General features: G+C 35.5%; 1 protein-coding gene across 1 annotated transcript; it reads right to left on the minus strand.

The window, feature by feature from the left end:
- Positions 1–21,490: 21,490 nt before the first annotated feature.
- Positions 21,491–22,125, minus strand: LOC105509542 (ubiquitin-conjugating enzyme E2 N-like). The gene has a single exon (XM_011938784.1). It carries the CDS (start codon positions 22,100–22,102, stop codon positions 21,644–21,646), a length of 459 nt encoding a protein of 152 aa, XP_011794174.1. The 5' UTR covers positions 22,103–22,125; the 3' UTR covers positions 21,491–21,643.
- Between the last annotated feature and the right edge of the window lie 1,944 nt (positions 22,126–24,069).

The raw sequence follows: 24,069 nt of genomic DNA on the forward strand, positions 1-24,069 counted from the left end.
ATTCCATTATATACTCTCTTTTCTTTTTTTTTTTTTTTTTTGAGATGGAATTTCGCTCTTGTTGCCCAGGCTAGAGTGCAGTGGTGTGATCTCGGCTCACCACAACCTCCGCCTCCCGGGTTCAAGCGATTTTCCTGCCTCAGCCTCCCGAGTAGCTGGGATTACAGGCATGTGCCACCACCCCGGCTAATTTTGTATTTTCGGTAGAGATGGGGTTTCTCCATGTTAGTGAGGCTGGTCCGAACTCCCGACCTCAGATGATCCGCCCACCTCGGCCTCTCAAAGTGCTGAAATTACAGGCGTGAGCCACCGCGCCCGGACTCCATTATATACTCTTTAATTTATGTTTAAATAATCTCTCAGCTCAGCATTGCCCAAGCCAGTCACTTGCTTAGGCGGGCATTTACTGTCTCTTTCCTTGAATTGCCGGCCTACACAGAACTTACCCCTTTTTCTGTCTCTTTGCATTTCTTCCTGCTTCTCTATTCTTTTTTTTTTTTTTGAGACGGAGTCTCGCTCTGTCACCCACGCTGGAGCGCAGTGGCGCGATCTCAGCTCACTGCAAGCTCCGCCTCCCGGGTTCACGCCATTCTCCTGCCTCAGTTTCCCGAGTTGCTGGGACTACAGGCGCCCGCCACCTAGCCCGGCTATTTTTTTTTTTTTTTTTTTTTTTTTAGTAGAGACGGAGTTTCAAGGTGTTAGCCAGGAGGGTCTCGATCTCCTGACCTCGTGATCCGCCAGCCTCGGCCTCCCAGAGTGCTGGGATTACAGGCGTGAGCCACTGCGCCCGGCCGCTGCTTCTCTATTCTTGCCTCTTCCTTTCTCCTGTCTACATTGTAAATTCGACATTACAAACATGACTCAAAATCATACTCAAAGGTAAAACTCAGTTAAATGGACAGAGGAAGAAGAAAGATGACTGGAAAATAAACTTTTTATTTTCCTATTCTAGTAGAAATTGTGCTGCTGTGTTAGGAGAAGGTATATGTTGAATAAGTCTTTCTATACAACTTCATTTTCAAGAAGTCTATAGAGACGGTGAAGCTCATTCATGGAAACACTAGACACTCAGAAAGTCACGAGCCTGAAGTTTAAAACCAATGGGAACAATAGGAAATGTATAACAAAAATAAAAAATAAGGAGTAGGGAAGAAAAATCTATATTCACAAAGCCTAGACATAGCCAGTGATGATACAGCTATGTATGGACTACACACAATAACAAATATAATATTACATGCATCTGCAGATGAATTTTTTGTATATATTTGTGCTTATGTGTGTGTGTGTGTGATTTTTGCTTTGGCATATTTATAATTTTATATACTCAAAAAACAAGATTCTAAAAATTGTTTTAAAGTATTCTGTATAAGGCTTATAATGTATTCTCCAATTTCCCTTACAGATATTTATGTTATTTCAATTTTCATACACTACATATGTTATCAAAATCAAATCTAATTGTCCCTATGTATGACCACTTGCCTGGTAGATTTCTAGACCAAAAATGTGCTGGGTAAAATACTAGAATATTTGTAGTCTTCTTATTTATATTGCTAAAGCGATTTTTAGAGAAGATGCAATCAAACCGTTTCTACCAACAAGATGCGAATGAGGGTCTTTCTCCATAAAATCCCCAGCAATTTATCAAGTGCTAGTTAAGTAAGAAATAGCATATTGTTATTTTCATTTACATTGGTAGGCAAGTTTTTACATATTTCAAAAATTTCTTGACCATTTTTATTACTCATTTTTACACATTTTGTTAAATATTTCACCTATTTAAGTACACATATATTTTTATTAAATTTTGTTTTTCCTTTTATTTATTTATTATTATTTTTTGAGACAGAGTCGCTCTGTCACCCAGGCTGGAGTGCAGTGGTGTGATCTCAGCTCACTGCAACATTTGCCCCCCGGATTCAAGCAATTTTCTTGCCTCAGTCCCCTGAGTAGCTGGGATTACAGGTGCGTGCCACCATGCCGAGCTAATTTTTGTATTTTTAGTAGAGGCGAGGTTTCACTGTTCTAGCTAGGATGGTCTCGACCTCCTGACCTCGTTCGTGATCCACCCTAGTGCTTCAATTTACCGCATTACTTCTTTCTCATTATGCTTGCATTTTTCCACGTGTGTGATTTTCTGTTAATATTACATTTTTAGCGTTTCATCCCTCCATCCAAGCACAATGTTTCTTAAGAACTTCATCATTCCTTTTATCAAAGGCTATTTTTATTCCCAAATGTGCGTACTTCTCTATATTTATATGTTTGCATGGATGCCATCTTTTTCACATAGAAATTTTTAGTCAGGTAAGGTACTGTTGATGTATAATTTGAAGGACTAATATAAGCTAATCTTCTAAGTTTCCTGTAAGTTGTAGAAATTCTTCAGATTACTTGTTTGATCACATATCAATATTCCCTTTGATGGTGATAGTTCTCTCCCCAGAATTTAAAAAAAAAAAAAAAAACAAATGTTTCTGTGTCTTCCGAAAAAGCTTAACACCTACTTGTTTTGGTTGCATTGATTAGATTTTAGCATTATGTCCAAACTTCTAAAATTATTTTCCCTTTCTAGTGTGTTTTTTACAGAAAAGGCATCTTTACTCAAGTTCTTATTCAGAATACCCTTAATGTTTCTGTTCAAAATACTCTATTTTTGGTAATATTTTTGCTAATTTTTACAAAAATGACTGAGATTTTGAAAAGTTTCCATAAATCAATACAAAAATATAAAAATGTTAACAGTTCTGGGTATTTCTTTTCGGAAAGATTCAAATTCTCTCCATTTATAAATGTTCTTCTTTTATTCCGTGTTTAGTTCTGCAACACTTGACTCATATTCCGTTGCTCAGTTTTTGTCAGAATTGCTTTTAGATAATTTATATAACTCATTGATAGTCAATATGTTTCATTACATCGTAAACAAATTATTTTGAAAAAAAATTGAATTTTTTTAAGTTGAACTTATCTCTGATTAATTTACTGGAACAGTAGTTATTTGAAAACAACAAAATATTTCTTTAAAGAATGTTACCTGTGAGTATATTTTAGAATATCTATTACCCCAGTTTCCCAGTACATAAAATAATTCCTGTACAAAACCACAATTCAAAGTAACTGAGTAGACTACTCAATAGGAAAATGTATTTCTGTCCGTCTCTTTCTTTAGGTCTAGCAGTGTTTCCTTTGTGAATTTGGGTGTGCCAATGTTGGCTGCGTTTATATGTAGGATTGGTATCTTCTCTTACCAGATTGATTCCTTTGTCATTATATAATGTATTTCTTTGTCTCTTTTTACTTTTTTTCATTTTTAATTTCTAATTTTTGTGGGTATATAGTAGGTGTATATATTTATGGGCTACATACAATATTTTGATACAGACCTGTGATGCATAATAATCACATCATGGAGAATGGGGTATTCATTTGCTCAGGAATTTATCATTTATTACACAAACAATCCAATTATACTCTTTTAGTTATTTTAAAAGTGTACACTTATTATTGATTATAGTTTCCCTCTTGCGCTCTCATACAGTAGGTCTTATTCATTCTTTCTTTTTTTGTACCTATTAACCATCACTACCGCCACCTTCCTCCCACCCCTGCAATACCCTTTTTAGCTTCTGGTAACAATCCTTCTATTCTCTATGTTCATGAGTTCAATTGAATGCTCACTTTTGGTTTCTGTTCACATGGAATATCTTTTTCCACCCCTTTGTTTTCAATCTATGCATGTCTTTACAGGTAAGGTGAGTTTCTTTTAGTTTCTTTTAGGAAGAATATATTTGGATCATTTTTTTTTTTCCTAATTCGTTCTGCTAATATGTAACTTTTAAGTGGGGTCATTTAACCCATTTACATTTATATTTAACATTGATTTGTGAGGCTTTGCTCCTATCATATTGTTGATTATTTTCAAGTTGCTTTATAAGTTCTTTTTTTCTTTCTTTTTCTTTGTCCTTTTATCTTTCTGGTTTGATGAAATTCTGTTGTGTTTCCATTTGATTTCTTCCTAGGACGATGGGTTTCTAAAAATATCAAATTATCAAAGGAAATCTATTTAACCACAAACAGGGAAATACCAGAAGAGTATTTTTTAGCCTGTCTGTTATGTTGTTATTATTCATTACTATATAAAATGAATTAGATAGGATATTATCAATTATCATGAATGACAACTGACATTATACATTACACATTATTATTCAGTAAAATTGTCTCATTGTTTCTCCAAGGCACTATTGACTTGTTACAGTAGATTAATGCATTAACTCATATTGAAATAGTATTATGCTGAAGTTCACCTTCTGTAATTAAGTAGGGTTAATTTTTGACATCATTATCTTATTAAATTTTCAGATGTCTCATTTCATATTTTTATAACTCTATAATTAAAATTCTAAGGGTATTTGGATGGCTTTATTTTCATACTGTTTACATTCATGTCATAGAGTAAAATTTATATATATAATAATTTATTCATTTATTATTATTCTCTTTGCCCTTGATCTCCTAGCCTCATTTAAAACAGGCAAAAATGTCTTCCTTGCTGACACAAGTCGGTCTGCTCTTGGGTTTCCCTCATCCTCTCTGGTCAATACTCAGTCTTCTTTACAAGTATCTCTTCTTTACCTGACCTCCAAATATTAGCTCATCACAGGAATCAGCCTGCCACTCTTCTCTCTACATATTCTCTCCCTAAATATAAATTTATAGTTAATATATATAAAATATATAATGTACAATTGATAGTATATATTAAATATAAATATATAATTTTATATATACTATATACAATTATACATTAATATATAATTACATATAACATACATAATTTACACATTAGTTATATATACATATATAATTTATATGTATTATATTAATTTATCTTTATTTATATATGCATATTTTTATCATAATGCATATAATAATTTTATATACTACATATTTATTACATATGTATATTTAAATATATGTATATAACAAATTTGTGAGAGATTTTATATCACATTGTGATAATGACTTCGTGTTTGAATATTTCACAGATAAAACCTTCTAAGCCTAGAGTCTTTTTTCAGAAATTATTTCTTAGATAGTCCATTAAAATGTTCTCTTGCTTTTGTTTAATTTCTCTGTTCTGTATTAATTTCTAGTTTTATTCTTATCAATTGCCCTTCTTTGATACCTACTTATCTAATACAGTGTTTTCTTTGGATTCTCAGTAATGACAAGAGTCTAATCTATAGTAATTTAAATCACATAAACATATCATAATAGTGACCAATTATTAAATTCAGTTAGACTTAGGTAAGAGAGGGCTATGTTTTATGCTTCAGGATTAGACAACATAAATTGCCTCAAGTATCAGTAAGTCAAACATAATAAAAATAAAATCCACTGATGTTAGTTGTATAATCAACTATTTTGAGATATAGTGTTGGCATGGATTTTAGAGCATAAGAAAGCATATTTCATTTTTTCTTTAGGGAAGAGACCAGAATAAAATTATTCTGTGTCTATTGTGAATATGATCAGTCCGTTTGTATATTTTAATTCTCAATTTCTAAGTCGCTCTAATGACTCAAAAGGGGGTATGTGTGTCTGAAAAAGGGGGTTCAATAACACCTAGTCTTTTTTACAATGAAGACTGTTATTCTTAACTTACAAAAGCTAGTATTTTATTTTCTTCACTCATCTTTTATTTGTCATGAGCGTCAATCCCATTTTCATTTAGGCCACCATTTTCTCCCTTTACTATAATATTTGTCAGTATTGTGTTCTAAAATCCACCAAAACTGAGGATACCTTTCATTTGCTTTTTATACTATATTTTGTCACTTATTGCCCCTAAATCTCTGTCTCATGCAATTAAGAACAACAATTTAACGAATCCCTAATATATACTGGAAACTATGTGCCATGGAAATATATTGAGGCTATTCATAGAGTATATATCTTAGTGGAAAAAGAAATTAGGCCAGCCAAATTTCTCAAAATTCATTTGTTCTTCATAAGGTGATATGGCAAGCAGTTTTTAGATATTGTTCACATTTTTTCTGAGCTTCCACATAAAGGTAGAAGGGTTATATTTATCCAAATTATTTTGAGTCCCAGAGTCTGTATTGCTCAGGTGTGGGCTGGGTTGTTTTTGTAGCCTTTAGATAAGTTCCCAAAATGACTATACAAAACAGGAGAAAGATTATTTTGAACTCTATTAATTTCCTAGGGGGGAAATAATAGGCACATACTCTCAGTATGTCAGTATGCCTTTTTCTCTGAGATAAAAAGGTAAACATATCATCTTGAATAAAACCAATAACAATCTTGAAAAAGAATATGAAGTTGGAAGACTCACACTTTATAATTTCAAAATTTACTACAATACAACAGTAATCAAGAGAGTGTGGTACTGGCGTAAGGCTAGACCTATAGAAAAAATGAAATAAAATTGAGATTACATAAATAAACTTATATGTATATATACACACACACACATATATACACACACACACACACACATATATATAGTCAACTAATTTTACAAAGTTCCTTGACAATTCATTGGGGAAAGATAGTCTTTTCAACAAATTGTGCTGGGACAACTGCATAGCCACATGCCAAAGAGTAAGTTGGACACTATATACAAAACTGACCCCAATGTATCAAAGATCTAAATGTTAGAGCATAAACAATAAAACTGTTATAAGTTAGGCATAAATTCTTTTAAAACCATATTTTGCAGTGAACTCTTACACATGACACCAGGAACACAAGCAACAATTTTTTTAAAAAGTTAAATTATACTCCCTCAAAATTAATAACTTTCATGCATCAAAAGACACTATACAGAAACTGAAAAGAAAACCCACAAACATGGGAAAAAAATTGTAAATTGTAGATCTGAAAAGGGGCTTGTATCTAGAATATATGACAAACACTTACAAGTGAATAATAAAGAAGATAAATAATTCAATGAAAAAGAGGGCAAAGGGGTCAGGTGTGGTGGCTCAAACCTGTAATCCCCGTACTTGGGAAGTCAAGGTAGGTGGATTGCTTGAGTCAAATAGACCAACCTGGGCAGCATAGCAAGCCCCTATCTCTATTTCTTTTAACAATTAAAAATATTAAGAAATAAAAAATAAACTAAACCAAAGGATCTAAAAACATTTATCCAAAGAAAATATACAAGTGGCTAGGAAGTACACCAAAAAAGATGCGCAGTATCATTGAATATCAGGGAAATGCAAACCTAAACCACACTGAAAAGCTAAGGTGACTAGTATCAACTAAAAGTCGCATAGTAACAAGTGTTCATGAGGATGCTGAGAAACCAAAACCCTCATATATAGCTACTGTGAATGTAAAATGACCTAATCACTTTCAAAAACAATCCTGCACTTCCTCAAATGATTAAATATGTTATCATATGACCTAGAAATTTTAATCACAAGTACATACCTATGAGAAATGAAGGCTGATGTCCACATAAAAATTGCACAACAGTGTTTATTATCTATTAATAATAATAACTAATAAATGTATAAATAATGATAAGTAATAAGTTATTTATTTGTAACTTAATTACTAATAAATTTATTACTAATAATAAATAATTAATTCCACATTGTTTGTAATATACAAAACCTGGAAACAACCCAAATGTTTATCAAAAGATCAATGGATAAACAAAATCCGCTTTAGCCATATAATGGTGTATTATTTAGCCATCAAAAGGAAAAGAATGATGTATTGATATGGTCTGAAAATTTGTCTTCTTCAAAACTCATGTTGAAATTTAATCCCCAATGTGGCAGTATTAAAAGGTGGTATCTGTAAGAAGTGAGAGGTAGAGCCCATACGAATGGGTTAATTCATTTATGGATTAATGGGTTATCAAGAGAGTGGAACTGGTAGCCTTATAAAAAGAGGAGAGAGCTGAGCTAGTATGTTAGCACATTCAGGCCACTGGCCATATGGCACCTTGCACTGCTTCAGCACTTTGCATAGAGTCCACATCAGCAAGAAAGCTCTCACCAGATTTGGCCCCTCGAACTTGGACTTCTCAGCCTCCATATCCGTAGGAAATAAATTCCTTTTTTCAATAAATTACCCAGTTTTAGGTATTCTGTTATAAACAACAGAAAACAAATTAAGACAAGTCTTGATACATGCTACAGTGTGGATGAACCTTGAAAACATTACACCAAGTGGAAGAAGTCATTCATAAAAGATGATATATTGTATAATTCCATTGATATGAATGTACGGAATAGACATCTATAGAGACGGAACGTAGATTAGTGGTTGCTTATGACATGGGTGAGTGGGGAACAAGGAGTGATAGCTAAAGGAAATGAGATTTCCAATGTGAAGTTAAAAGATAGCAGAGTAGAAGTTACCAACCATCATCTGACAAGAAAAATCAACAATTAGACAGCTGTCCACAAATGAAAATATCTCTAGGAGGGTTGAAGAGTCCAATCAAGGACCTACAGTAAGAAAGGGAGCAGTAAAAAAGGGAGAATGATCAGACATAAAAAGATTGCTCAGGAAATTGGCTTAGTGGAGAGATCTGGAGATGGCTATGAACAAAGAAAAATGGTGGTAGTGATCTGTGTCAGCCATGTGGAGGTGCCATCACAGCTCCCAGGGACCCGCTCTGTGGACAACCCTGGCAACCTTTGCTGCTGAGGACCTCAAAAACATCCATGACATCATGATTTTCCCACAGCTTTTAAAGTGGAGGATCCCATGTGTTTGTCAGCTCCAACTCTAATGGCTTATTTCACAGAAGATACTAGCAGCGTTCACCAGTGAGGTAATGGACAGCCATAGCTGCCATGGACCCCTCTAGAGAGAGCTACTGTTGCTCCCCTCCAAAGAGGTGCTGTTGTGGTATACCAGGACCAGAGCTGCCACTCGCACCACACACATGCCCTGAACCCCAGAGCAGATTTGGTTCTGAGTATGTCTCCACTTCAGACTCCAGCTCCAAAGCTGCTCGTTTATGCCCATGCTACAGACATGGCTCTACAACTGTTCTGCATGTACCCTGTCTCAGAAACTGGAGCCACCACCACTGCAGCCTAGTCAGTGCTTCTGACCCCAGAGCCACTGTCACTCCATGCACAACCATGCTCAAAGTCTCAGCTCCGTGGGTACACCACAGTACATAATACTCATGTTCCCATGAAGATTAAACCCAAATAGAACTTAACTTAGACACATTATAATAACTCTGTTAAGAATCGAAGACAAAAAGAGACTTTTGAAAGCAGCAAGAAAAAAACATGTGTCTTATACCAGGGAATATCTGTAAGATCTTCAGCAGATTTCTAGGCAGAATACTTACAGGTCAGGGGAGTGTGGAATGACATATTTAAATGCTAAAAGAAGAAGAAAAAGAAAAACCACCAACATAGCAAACTCTACCTGCGAAGTTGTTCTTTAGAAATAAAAGAATGGTATTTTCCCAGACAAACGAAAGCAGGAGTTAATCACCACTAGACCTGCTTGACAAGAAATTGTAAACAGAGTTCTTCAACCTGAAATGAAAAGGTGCTAATTACTAACATGAAATCATATGAAAGCATAACATTCACTGAGAGTGACCTTTTTATGTTTCCCCTCAACTGTGTAAAAGAGAAATAAAATATTTTCTTCAGGAAAAAAATAACAAAGGAAACAAGATTTCATTTTGCAGTGATAAAAAACTTCTAAAATTGATTCTGGTGACAGTTGCTCATATCTGTGAATATGTCACAAAACACTGAATTATGCAAGCTAGGTGGATGAACTTATCATATGTGAATTGTACGTCCATAAAGCTGTTTTTAAAAAGACAGAGAGAGAGAGAGACATTCTTCTCTATTCTGTCTAGTGACATACATTCCACAGAGCAAGCAGGTAGGTCTAAAATAAAAATTAGGATTAAAAAGGAGTTATTCAATTGTTACTAAGTTTACTTTAGGGGCCCCTGGCCTCTTCCAAACAGATATTCTGATCCCCCAAATTCATATGTACCACTTAGTAGTCTCATCAGTTTCCATGAGGAGAAATAATTGTTACATGTTGGTGCCTTCAGTCTTAGCCCACATTTAGAAAACTTTCTGTAAATACAAATATTAGTAAGTCCCCATTTTAAAGTACTATTAATAATGCAAACAGAAATGATAAAGAAGAAGCTAAAATATATGAACAAATGAACAATTATCCATGTCTATTATATTTTGGAAGGATATGTGTGTCCAGAGAGGGGGCCATGGGCAAAATAATCTTGTCAGTGAAGGGTATTTGATTCTCACATTGCTATCGGACCACCTATCCTGATGGACTTGTCTGGATTCTGTATGTACTATGAACATTCTCTTGGTCTAGAATAAAGTCAGACTTAGTCTCCCTTATGACTGTTTTGTCTCGGACCTCATATTGGTTTTCATTCAATCTCATAAGAGAAACTAGATTCCATCTGCCACCACTTGCACTGATTTTTCAAGAGAAAATAAAAGATCAAAAGCAAAAGACAAAGCTAAAAAATAAGAGAGGAATTCTCAAAAGACAAAGTACTCTACTGTGAACATAGCTTTTTAAAATCTTTGCTTGTTCTTCCAAACTCTCCAAAACTTTATCTCCTCCCGCCTTCCAGATTCACTCTGCCCCTACTATCCTTGACACACATCAGAAGAGTCAGAGGATTATTTGAGCTCCCCCTGCAGGATAAACTGCACATCCACCCTTCAAGAGCATATGAACCTGGTTAGACTAGAGGAAAAAAATTAAAAATCAGTTAATTGCAGGTACCTGATAATGCCTGTTATAATGCACCATGGTAGGTTTTATTATTATTTTTTTCCTGAAAAGTCTTCCTTTGAATGCTTTTGAACCTCACCTTTCAACTTCATCTGACCAGTGGATTTTATCCTATTTCTTAGGACTTGTGATAGGGCTGACAAGTTAGGTATGTGGCCCAGTAAGCACAATCTGGATCTTTCTCTAGTATTTATATGATTGGGAAAAACTGTTTTCCATTTTTGCTGGCACTATTGAACTGGTAGGCTAGAACTCTCTAGCTGATAACATCTTCTCTGGCACAGAGAGAGAGCTATTCTTGGAGAATAAACCTAGAAATAGACAATGATGAGAGATTGATGGAGACAAAGATCTTTGAGATGTTTGCTGTTCAGATAGAAAGATTAAGGAAAGAAGACACAAGAAGGTGACTCTACAGTTGAGACAGGCTTATTGAGAATATACCTGAGAAAGGCTTCAGGCCAGCAGGGTCAGGCTCAAACTTCTCTTATAGCCTGAGGCTTTTAAAAGGGGCCTAGTGAGGGAAGTGTGCTCTGAGAAATGTTCCTATCGGGGAGGGGTTAAGAGAATGCTGGCTTGTTGGGACTGCTGGGGACTGCGATAAGCTTTGTTGCAGTTAGGGTCTTTATGCTCTGTTGAAGATATAAGTGGGGCTGACATTTGTGGTTTGGTCAGGTGGCAGTGGACAGTTCTGAGAATTTGAAACTTGATACTTTAACGTGGTGGCATCTCATTAAGATGGCGGTATTCTTTTCCTATCATGTGCTTCACTTCAGCTCCTGGTGATCCCATTTCTTCAGCTTATCCTCTGATGCTATGAAATTTCCCAGCTTCTCCCTAGATACAGTAGCCTATAAATTTTACTGTGTTTTCAACTTGGTCCAGTCGGATGCTAGTTACTTGCAATCATTCTTTTTGGCATTCATTCTGCTAATGCCCTGTTAATGAATACTAATACAAATTATACAATTTTATAGTAATCTCAATAGTTTATTTGTTGTGAAATGGACCTTTCTCTAACTTGGAATGTCCATCTCTAAGTTCATTACCTTCTATCCATTCTACATGGTTACTTAGAGATTTGTAAAAGCATTATCTAGACATCTAAGGAAACCCTTTTTCCAAAGCAACATGATGGCAATGGAATTTGTTGAAGATAAGTTAAGGAAGTTTAATAATAAACAGGCCAGCAAGTAAAGCTTTTTCAACACCTATAAGGCAATACCTGCTGCACTCTTCCTGGCTAGTTGCCTCCCTCATTCCTGCCATATACATTTCCATGCTTCTTTGAACCTGCCCTCAAATTCTGGAATATGCCTATTGATCATGCATTTATACTGGAATAAAATTTTGGTAACACTTTAATTATTTGAAACCATTGATCAGTACATGTAACAGGTAAGTAATAACATTCCCACTGACTTATCTTACATTCCTACAATCACTTTATTTCATCCTTCTCCTGAATACTAAAATATTGCAACTTGTTCTTACAATTATGTTTAATGAAAAAAGAAAATCCACAGTTTAGATGTGTCATCTTAAAATCTGTAGGTCTCAGCTTTCTAGGGAACTCATGAGACACAGTCCCTTTTCTTTTTTCTTACAAATTGTACTCTTTATTGGAATTGATGTGTAGGTAATGTGCTTGCCTAAAAGGCAGACAATTAAAGTTGTCTGTACTCCCTCTCTTAAGGAGGCTGGGAAGAATCTGATTTATGGTCAAGTCTCTGTTTTGAGATCATTTTCTCTAGAAATCCTCAATGATGCCATAGACTAGTTAAAGCTGCAGTTTATATAGTGAAATAGCATATTTTGTATATTCTTACCTACAGTTACCTGGTCAGTATATCTCACATTAGACTGTAAGCTCTATGAGGACAGGGACCATGTATGATTGTCCATCAATGAATTCCTATAATGAAGTGTACGTATTTTATTTATTTATAAATAAATACTATTACTAAATGCTTTGATAAGGGAAAACATGGAGACCTATAAGCAGAAGAGAAAAAGCCCTTTTATTAATACAAATAAATATAAACAAATGAATATTTGTGTCATTCTGCTTATATTCTGAAAATTCATGACTTTTTTCACATTTACATGACATCACATCAATTGCAAAAAGAATCTGGGTCTACAAGTAGATCATATAAAATATTAATTTTTTTCTAATTAATTTTTTACAAATGTTCTGTAACGGGAGCATTAGGGAAAGAGTTGTATTTCATTTTTGCCACAAGTGTTAAAGGAAATCTACAATGCAAATAATCTTTCAGAACTCTGAATGAAATCCTAATGTTTTCTTTGAGGGTAGGATAAGTAGAAATGCAGACAGGGTATAAATACAAAGCAGAGAAAAGAATCCTTTTTCACACTTAGTAGTAGAGGCTCAAATGCATGGACATTAAGAAATGAGAAGAGTTTTAGGAGTGAATTCACAGCAGGCAGATTGCTTCTTATGTCTTTCAATTCATTCATGTGTGAAACTATCATATCATAAAATGAACCATTAGGAAGTCAAAGAATGGAGCATGTGGGGAATAAATTTCTGAATCAGATAAAAAAAGTGTATGTGTTTTTGCACAAGTGTATGTGCATTCATACAGTGTGTGGAATATAGAAATCTATCTGTTCTAGTTGTTATATATGGCTCATATGTTTAGAACCACAGAAAGTTCTGAGGAAGTTATTTCTGCTGCTGTAGGATGACATCATTCAGAGAACCTGTTTTAGTATCACCACTGAAAAACTCATCCCTTAACCTCACATTTAGCCTGAACAATAGAATCTTACGAATACATATTTACCTGTGTTTGTTTTCAAACTCTCCGGCATTTAAAAATTGTTGAAGTCAAAGGCAGCTTACAAAGACAATTTGGTGAACTGTCAATTTTGGTAAAGAAAAACAATTTAGTAATTCAGTGTCACAGTGACCAAGCAATATCCCGAGACCCTAACCTAGCACTGACCCATCTACTCACCTCATGGAGCTTTATACATTACAGCCAATTGTTTAAGACAATTATCCTAGACCCTCTAGCTTCACACATTTCTTGGGACACAGTCTCTGTATTTCTCCATCTCTGGACTTACTTCTTGTCTTCTGTTCTTATAGCAAACATTGTCTCATATCTAGCTTCCATTTTATTTCATTTTTAGCATATTTTTATTTTATATTGCTTGAACCACAGCACCATTAATTACTAGTCTTGTGAACTCATAAATATCTCTTCAGTCTTCTGAAACTCAATTTTTCCATCTCTAAAATTGGTATTGTGCAAATAACCTCTCTCCTCCAAATCCAGTATAAACACCTACAAAATCTTGGTGGTAAATGAATGGTAACTTGCCCTCCCTCTCTAAGAGCTTCATAGAGTGCTATAACAACACTATCTTCACAAAACCCTATTTCTTCTTATTTATCACCAATGCCTACCCCCAGATTCTCCCATGTCTCATACGGGATGGGGTGGGGCTTGGGAAAGTGATAAAAAGCAAGGACAGGCCTAGGACATGGGCTCAAAATTCTCTTCACGAAAGAAATAGGCTGGACGCAATGACTCATGCCTGGAATCCTAGCACTTTCGGAGGCCGAGGTGGGCGATTGGTGCCTGAGCTCAGGAGTTTGAGACCAGCCTGGGCAATGTGGCGAAACCCCATCTCTACTAAAAATACAAAAAATTAGCCGGGCATGGTGGCACATGCCTGTAATCTCAGCTGCTCTGGAGGCTGAGGCACCAGAGTCGCTTGAATCTGGGAGGTGGAGGTTGCAGTGAGCTGAGTTTGCATCATTGCACTCCAACCTGAGAGACAGAATGGTACTCTGTCTCAAAAAAAAAAAGGAGAAGAAAGAAAAAAAAAGAAAAAGGAAATAAATAACCAATGAGTGCATCCAGAGTGTGTAGAAAGAAAGGAAATAATAAAGATAAAATTAAATTAAATAGAAAACAAACAATGGAGACAATCAACTAAACTAAAAATTTTTTTTCAAAAGACTAAGAAATAGAAAAGCTTCTGCAAAAATAGCTTACAAAAGAGAGAAAGAGCAGAGTTTAGCATTAGGAACAAAAAGGGACCCTAAATATGGGGAGGAATTTGGTTAATCATAGGAAATTTCTAAAAACTACTTTTTGCCCAAAATTTTAAGGACATATAGTTTTTGTAGAAATATTTTATCCACTTTTATGATTACTCACTCTACAAGAAAAAGAAGGTCTGAATATATCTGTAACTATTAAAGAAAAACAATAGATAGAAAGAAATAATTCTCTTTTAAAAACAGAAAAGGAATGCTCAACCTTAATTGTTTAATAGACAAAAAAAACACTAGCGAAATGAACTAAAATCTTTACTACTTTATGTCATCCAGACTTCTATTATTGGCTACACCTGAAAACCCAGATATAGAAATGCAGGCATTAGTCACAGCGAATTATTTTGAGAGTTGATTTGCATACACACAAAAAAACTGCTCAGCTTAATTCATTTACATTAACTAGTTGACACTCTCTCGTGTCATGAGAGCCAAGCTTATTCATCCAAAAACAACAAAAATCACCACTTCGTATATACCAGAATAAGTTGAGTGAATTGTTTTATCTCAACTGTCAGAAAATTAAATTGAAATAAATAAGAGAAGAGAAAGGAAAAGAATACAGTAACCTCCAAAAAAGGAGAATAAATATTAGTATAAAATAAATACACACTAAAGTAAGAACACAGAGGAGGAGTGTGAGAGGCACTAAATGGAAATGGATTTAAAAGAAATGTTTCCAGGAGTTTTGTTTGATTACCTCAAAAGGAAAGTGGGAATCTACAAGTCAGAGGAAAAAGGAGTTTTTGGGAAAGCATTTTGGACAGACAATTGGCACATCCTGAAGATAAAAAGCATAAAGAAGCGTGGTGTCTGAGGAGTGAGTGAAACAGACTTACCGTGGATGTTACTTCAGATAGCTCCTTAATAATCATAACCCTAGCAAAGCTGAGTGAAGAGATGTAGCTGAAGAGAGACAGAGAAATTAATTCAAATGACCCCAAGTTCAGGTGAGTAAGAAAGCAAGCTGCCTCAGTCTCCTGGAGATGGGAGATGTTAATAGGGTCACACAGAATATTAAATCCGGAAGGATTCTTAGGGATCTCATTTCCCCTGCTTCATTTTACAGAGGAGGCATCTGAGACCCACCTATGCCCAAGGTTATATGTAAAATTAGTGACAGAGCAATGGCAGGAATATTGATTTTCTTTGTAGATGCAGGGCCTTGCGCCTCTGGAGAGAAGATGACGGTGTGCTATCATCTTTGCTGAGAATCATTCTAAATTTCTTCTATACTCATGTGAAGTATTATCTGTGTTCACTCTTCCTGATACAGCCGGATACCTTCACTGAAGCTGTTGATTAATTACCAAGAATCATCAAACTCGGCAGTGACATTCCCTAGGCAAAGGCTGTCTTCCTGCCTGAAATGCCAATCTGGGCGAAGGTCTGGGACACTCCATGTTTTCTGACATTTTTGGCTGCATGGCCCCTCTGCCTGGGGCTGCTTCAGTGGGAAGAGGGTTGACTTTAACAAACAAGATGCTGCTTCCCACCAGCAGGCCTGCTGCTGCTGTTGTTTCTAATCCTCTAAAGGCGGGATCCTCCATATGTTCACCTACCCCTACCCCAGCACAAAGCTGAATGAGTGAACAAGCAAGTGGGAAGGGCTGGGACCAGTGGAATTTCAAAAGAGGGCTGGCATTAAGCCTAGTCAGGCAATAAGAAAGGCAAATGCTGTATCATAAAGGAATAAATATTGTGGGCCCAAATGCTAAAAACTGAGTTTCCGGTTCTACTATGCACCAGATAACGTCAAAATAGTCCCCCACAAAGAAAAACAAAACGTCTTTGGCATCAAATCTGAATATAATTTTATGATTTTCAAACTCATGCAGTTTAAAATGAATAATAACATTACCATGCCATTATGACAAGTGTAAAATAACATGCATTTAAGCCTTGTATTTATGATCATATTACGCTTTGCCCCCAATAATGTTGCACAATTTGGAAATATGTATGCTATATCTTTAAAATATTTACATCCTTTTTTATAGAATTATAAAATAACATTATGGATATGGACACATAAGAACAAAAAGAGAACAAAGATCTGTGTGTAATGTAAGTCACAAAAACATGTTCCTCCTGTCTCCTGCTGCAGATATGAAGACACTGCTGCTACACTTCTGGATTTTCCACAGTTTGCATCAAGCTAAGCTTCGGCGGCAGTGGGGGGTGGTTCTCCAAGCCAATCACGGAGCATGATGGGGCTACTTGGGGGTTATCTAGTGAGATGAAGAGCTCCTTCAATAAATGGTCTTAGCTTGAGGACTCCTCAGTGATCTGGCTGAAACTTTCTTGGAACTGTGCTTCAGTCTGAGTCTTCCTAACATCATTACACCACTACCTTCTGTCTCTCCTTCAGTGGAAGCCAGACCTGCATTTTATTTCAAAGAGTCTCCCCACCTTTCCTTTCCCCAGTGTCTCTTTCTTGTGTGTCTAATTCTGTCTTGTCTGCTTTTTGGAAACTCAAACATGTAAGACTATTTATCCCATTAGTCATTACAAAAAATGCAAGTAACCTAAACATGCAATTGTGTAATGAGATTTTTAATGATTATTATAGTAAAACCAACAGATATCACATTTTTAAGATGTAAAAATCATATTTTGGGCTTAAATGTCAAAATATATTTAAGAGAACTACATCTTTGTTAAGATGATAACCTTATTTAATTAAACTAAAAATTGAACAATGGGTAAAGATAAAATTTTACAATACATAGAATTAGAAATGACAGACAAACCTGACTCTTTCTTCCACAATCCTTTCAATAAAAAGTTTTTGCTACTAAAACTAGTTTAGTTCCTATATTAAAGGGTTACTTTTACCTTGTATTACTCCTTGCAACTTAGGGATTGATGCCTACTTTCTTTCTTAACCTCTGAACTCCATAAGGGAAACTCTATAGGATGTCTTCAAGATTAGTCTAAGAAATTATCGTGAAGTAGAAGGTCCTTTCTACTTTCCCCAGATCTTCAAATTATGCCCCTGATTTTTTGTGAGGCTAATATGGACAACTTTAAGTTAAAAGTGAGGAGAAAAAAAAAAAAAGTTTAGAGATAGAAGTAAACTGAACAAATGAAGAAACTAAATACTTGGAATATAAATCATGAAGTTATCCTATCTATTTAACACTATGTTTTTATTGAAAGCCATTTGATAGCTATCAACCTAGATACTCGATTGCATGAATTGCTTAAGCATGTATTCATTTATTGCATATTATGTGTTAGTTATCAGCGTATGTATTGAGTGAAGAGAGGCAAACCACAACTGTTTGCAGGCTTAAAAGTATTCCAATGTGCCGAGCGCGGTGGCTCACGCCTGTAATCCCAGGACTTTGGGAGGCTGAGGTGGGCGGATCACGAGGTGAGGAGATCGAGACCATCCTGGCTAACACAGTGAAACCCTGTCTCTACTAAAAAAAATACCAAAACAATTAGCTAGGCATGGTGGCGGGCGCCTGTAGTCCCAGCTACTCGGGAGGCTGAGGCAGGAGAATGGCGTGAACCCTGGAGGCAGAGCTTGCAGTGAGCCGAGATCGCGCCACTGCACTCCAGCCTGGGCGAGACAGCCAGACTCCGTCTCAAAACACACACACACACACACACACACACACACACACACACACACACACACACAAACAAATGGTATTCCAATGTATATAGCAGAGTAAAGAAGTAACTACAAAAGTGTAGTAAACTATCAGTGTTACTATGCGAGAAATAGGTTTTAGGAGCACTCAAAAACTCTCACTCAACACACTTGCAGCCATCTTATGTGGTCAAAACTGTAGAGGATAAATTAAATTCTTGCTAATCTTTATTTTTGAAACAATACCTAGCATTGTGTGACATACACTCCAGGGGCTTAATAAAAGTCACTTTTATTTCTGTTCCCATATTCCAGCATATGGCTCTACCAATGTATCATTGACTATGGGAATACTTTTTTAACATTCTCCATATTTCCATATTTTCATTGAGCGCTTTTTTCCCAAATTAGTTTACTAATGCATATCCACTGCAGAAGGTTTCCAACTGGCCTTATCTTCTAGAATTTGTCCAATTTGGGAGTCTAGGCATTGAGGATAGGAAACACTGGGAATCAATTCCTTCTTTATAGTCACACCACTCACTGGCTTTTCAGCTTTTCACTGATTCACCATTGTCTTCATTATGAACTTCAGACATCTTAGCATGGAGTACAAGATATTCATTGATGTGGCTTCTTCCGGTTTCTCCTTTCAGGTACCCCATTATTTCTCCACTCTATTAACATCCATAAGTTTCAGATAAACCCAATTCATTGTGATACCAACTGCTAATGCTCTACTCTTTTCTGTCTCTTCTGCTTCTCACAGCGTGGTTTTACAATATGCTATCCTTCCCTGGGGGTACCTTTACACCTCCTCTCATAATTTCAGCGTAGGTATTTTCACTGGTTCTCCAAAAGTCAGCTTAAGTTCTCCTTCTGCAACAAGTGCTCCTTCACCCTTCCCATGCCCAATGTCTCTAAGGTGGACATCCTGTTAGAACACTCTGCATGCTTCTATCTTCTCACTTACTATAGAATGTTAATATTAGTTTCAATCTCCTTCATAAGTCTGGGAGCCACATGAGTGCAGGAGCCTTCTCATTTGTTATTATACTTTAAGCACATGAGTAGAGATACATAAATATATCTTGGATAAATATTGAATTAAATGAGTGTCTTCACAAATCCAATATAAAAGCAATTCATCATAGTAGAGAACAAGTAGTCAATTATCTATTACTTGTTTATATAATTTGTTTAACAAAGACATTTCCTTCTTTAGAACTTTTAGTGCTCATTAAAAAATTAAAATATTTGAATGACTACTCCTGTTAATAATGTCTATGTCAGAATTTTTATTGCAAAAGTGCTAAAAATAAAAATTCAAAACTTCTAGCAGTATTTTTCCAAATCGAGTTGTAGAAAACACCTGTTTATTGTTTATGTGTCCCAAAGAAATTGAAGAGATATATACATCCAATTATTATATAACATTTTAGGTACTCTGTGTGTGTGTGTTGTGTGTGTGTGTCTTTTTGTGTGTGTGTGTGTATTATATTCCTAAAACGTTGAGGTAATGTGATTAATATCTTTGAATAGATTTTATTTTGTCAAAGATTGTTGGAAGTCCCAAAATGATATGCAGTGTGAATTACTAAAATGGATTTTTTTTTTTTTTTTTTTTTGAGACTGAGTCTCACTCTATCACCTAGGCTGGAGTACAGTGGTGTGATCTTGGCTCATTGCAATCTCCGTCTCCCCAGCTCCAGCAATCCTCCCATCTAAGCCTCCCAAATAGCTGGATCTGCAGGCACACACCACCACTCCCTGCTAATATTTTTATATTATTTTGTAGTGACAGGGTTTCGCCATGTTGCCCAGGTTAGTCTTGAATTCCTGGGTTCAAGCAATCTGCTCACCTTGGCCTTCCAAAGTAGATGCCTGGGATTACAGGCATGAGTCACCATGTCCAGCTAAAAATGAGATTTAATGTACATTGATGATGGGTCATTTTTTCTTAGAACATTCAGCCAATAATATAACTAAAAACATGTATTAATTTAATATGTGTCAAGGCATTTTCAGAATTAGTATTCCATGGGAAACACTTCAGAAAACGTTTAAGGTAACATTTCATAAATGCTAACATTGTTTTTAAGCCTTACTAATGTGTTATGGTAATAAAATTTACTTTGCCATATACAGATGTGAATGTATACATCAACTTAATAGACACATCCTTATTCTCATTGCATTTATCCCCTGCCTTAGGATCCAGCAAACATCCTTACACCTAATAAGAGTTAAGTAAATACTTTTCTGGGTTTACCCAACTCTAATTACTAATCATGACTAATTTGTTATAAAATCAGAATTTAAAAAAAAACTAAAATAATCCAGAATACACAACATTCTTAAGAAATGTACTATTCTTTCCCTCTGTTCATGTAGTTTCTTTTTTTTTCTTTTTTTTAGAATAACAAAAAATATTTTACTAAAACATAAGATTTACAGAAGTTTCCAGACAAGCCATACAAAATGGTCACAAGCTTTTTTCTGAAGGGGGGAATCTACACTTGACAGCAATGTTATTAGTGAGGGCTGTGATGTTTGTTTAATGTTCCCATTTTGGTTCAAACAATCAAGCTTGTCCATCTACAGCGTCTAAATAAAGTTAGACTTGGCTAGAGAGCATATTCTAAAGACCTGGTTAGTTGCTTTTAACCAATGCAATTAGATCACCAAAAAAGGGGAAAGGAGCCCATAAAATTAAAATAAAACTACCTCCCCCCTTAAAAAAAATAAAAGAAAATAAAGAAAAACACCCACACCCCTGCAGCTAACCTGACGACTACCTTCATTCACAGTGCTTTATACTTAAACCAGGATGGGGGAAATGAATAAAAGCAGGGAGAGGCCACTGCTTTTATTCATTTGATATAATGAATAAAAGTAATGAATAGAAGTATCAGATGATACTTCTAGCCTCTGCTCATGCTTTATGACAGTGAATCAGGACAAGACATAGATTTGCTAATGTGCATTTAATCACCAAAGGACTGAAGATGTCTGGGCTTTTTTATTCTGTAATGTTTCTAAGACTGTGTCCATTAAATGCAAACAAAAAGGAGGACGTCTTGGCAGAACAGGAGAAGTGATGCGCACTTGATGATCAGATCAGTTTAAATATTATTCATGGCATATAGCCTAGTCCATGCTCTAGCTGTTTCTATGGCTTGGGCTTCGTTGGTCTTCCACTGCTCCACTACATCATTTGCTAATGGATCATCTGGATTGGGAGCACTTAACAAGGCCTGGATCGATAGCAGAACTGTGCGGATCTGCAGTGCTGGGGACCACTTATCTTTCAAAATATCTAAACATATTCTTCCCAACTTGTCTACATTAGGATGATAAATTTTGGTCATGAAACGTACTTTAGGGGCTGCCATTGGGTATTCTTCAGGAAGGAATAGTTCAAGTTTAAAAGTCCCTCCCTCAAAGGGGGAATGTTGAGGGCCAGCAATGACCACATGAAAATAATGGGCGTTGCTCTCATCTGGTTCTGCTTTGATGCCAGGAACTGGTCCTACCAGCAAACACTGGGTTTCCTTGATGATCCTGTGGGGCAGCCCGGCCATCTTGTCAGAACCCGAGTTCGGCCTCTGTTCATGTAGTTTCTAATAGACTTGACATAGTTTCTCATATACCTGAATTTAAAGTGTCTGGTGTTTCTCATACACAAGTAAGGGTGGAAGACTGCCAAGTCAAGGCAAGCTGAGATTCTTCTCCTGGCATTACAGATACTGCACAGTAATCTCACAAAAGTTATGTGATTTAAATAAATATGTCAGAAAATACTCATGGTAATAAGTCATAAAATACTTGTCTCACAAATTAGAATTGTGAATGGTAATCCGTGAAAACCAAGAACGTGCTCAGTTCTGTTAATCAAATCACCATTCTAAAAACGCTGATTGCATATTGGCTCTTAATGCATATTCATTCTGACTTCTTTTCTGCATGTATCTATCATTTGTATTATTTATATAACTGAAGTGAGACACACTCTAATAAGCACAAATTAACATTGACCTTTTTACTCAGATCTCTGAAACTTTAACCCATTTAAACTTTTAATATCTAAAAATAAATTTAACAAAATCAAACATGCTCTTATTAAAATGATTTAATTATTTCAGTGATACGGTATTTATTTGGCCCAGTAACCATTAAGAGATAATAGATATTTCTTTTGCTAATATAGCATGAATATAATGAATGAATGACATTTAGAAAGTAATTAACATCATTTCCACAGTTAATGTCTCTCTCCATATCATGAGGATTATGTCTCTTGATCTGCCCTCATGATGTGTGACATTCTTATTTTATAACAGATGTATCACTGCTTTTCAACAGTTTTCCATTATCTCACTTTTACAGTTCAAATTATTCATATCACAAATGCAGAGGTATGAGACAGGATTGTAGAAATGCCTGTTCATGGTAGTTTACCATGAAGGTCATAACTCAATTTCATTACATTTTTGTTTAAGAACCAGGCATGCTTTTTATGTCCACGAATCAGATTAATTTATCCACCATGCTTGGTATTTATTTTAAAACAAGTAATATCACCATTAAAAAAAAACTAGTCACTTTCTAATTTCATATCTAATCTCACATGTTGCTATCTTGTTCCTTTTGAATAATTTACAAGAATTCCATTATCCTCTAATAACAGAACCTGTAATTTTCCATGTTTGATAAAATCATTTGATATTAACTATTTTGGGCCAAAGGTCTTTTAATTGCCTTCTGTCCTTTAAATAATTTATTTTAATTGAATTTTTGTGATAGCTGAAAGAGAAACTGCACATTGCATTGTACCCTCCTATAATCCATAAACAGTTTGGGCAAAGGTCTACTCATAGAAGCTCTACTTCAATTGCTAGATTTTTTTTCTATATTACATATATGCTGGGGCTGTATTTCTTTATTCATTTATTTTATTCATTAAAAAACTATTTGTGACTACTAAAATGAAATTGGTGTTAGGTGCTTGGTACACTGTAATGAACAAAGTAAATTAGCTCCTTATTCTCATGGGGCTTATATTTGGAAAGCATAATTAAAACTTGCAATATATTCTCTGAAAAATAAAATAGAGACACCAACAGAAAACAAGAGGAGTCTGTTTAAAATTAAAGTGGTTGGGTACAACCTGTCCAAGATGATAACATGCAAGAGAGAACAGCTCATGAAAGCGCCTGGAGGTAAAAAGAGTGTGATTATCTTCATAGTGTATGAAGATGACAAGCATGGTGAAGGAGCCCAGTGTGTTCTGAGCCAGTCAGGGAAGAAGACGGTGGCAGAAAATTAAGTTGAAGAATGAACAGGGGCCAGAACTGAAAGAGTCTCATAGATGTCTGTCACCATTTGTTCAGATAAAACTTAAAAGAATTTCCTTAGGAGCTTAAGTTTTCCCTTTTTATGTTCTGCTTGTTGCTAATTAAGGAAATATTACTCTTGGAGCAAGTGTTGTCTGAATGCATTGCGCCAGGCAGTCCACCAATGTGAAGGCTGTGATTTGGTGGTAAGCATG

The sequence above is a fragment of the Colobus angolensis genome, unplaced genomic scaffold, assembly GCF_000951035.1.
Source record: "Colobus angolensis palliatus isolate OR3802 unplaced genomic scaffold, Cang.pa_1.0 Scaffold178, whole genome shotgun sequence".
NCBI classification, from domain to species: Eukaryota; Metazoa; Chordata; class Mammalia; order Primates; family Cercopithecidae; genus Colobus; species Colobus angolensis.

Excerpts from the sequence above, each read along its gene's own strand:
- LOC105509542 (XM_011938784.1), bottom strand. The coding sequence starts at position 22,102 with ATGGCCGGGCTGCCCCACAGGATCATCAAGGAAACCCAGTGTTTGCTG.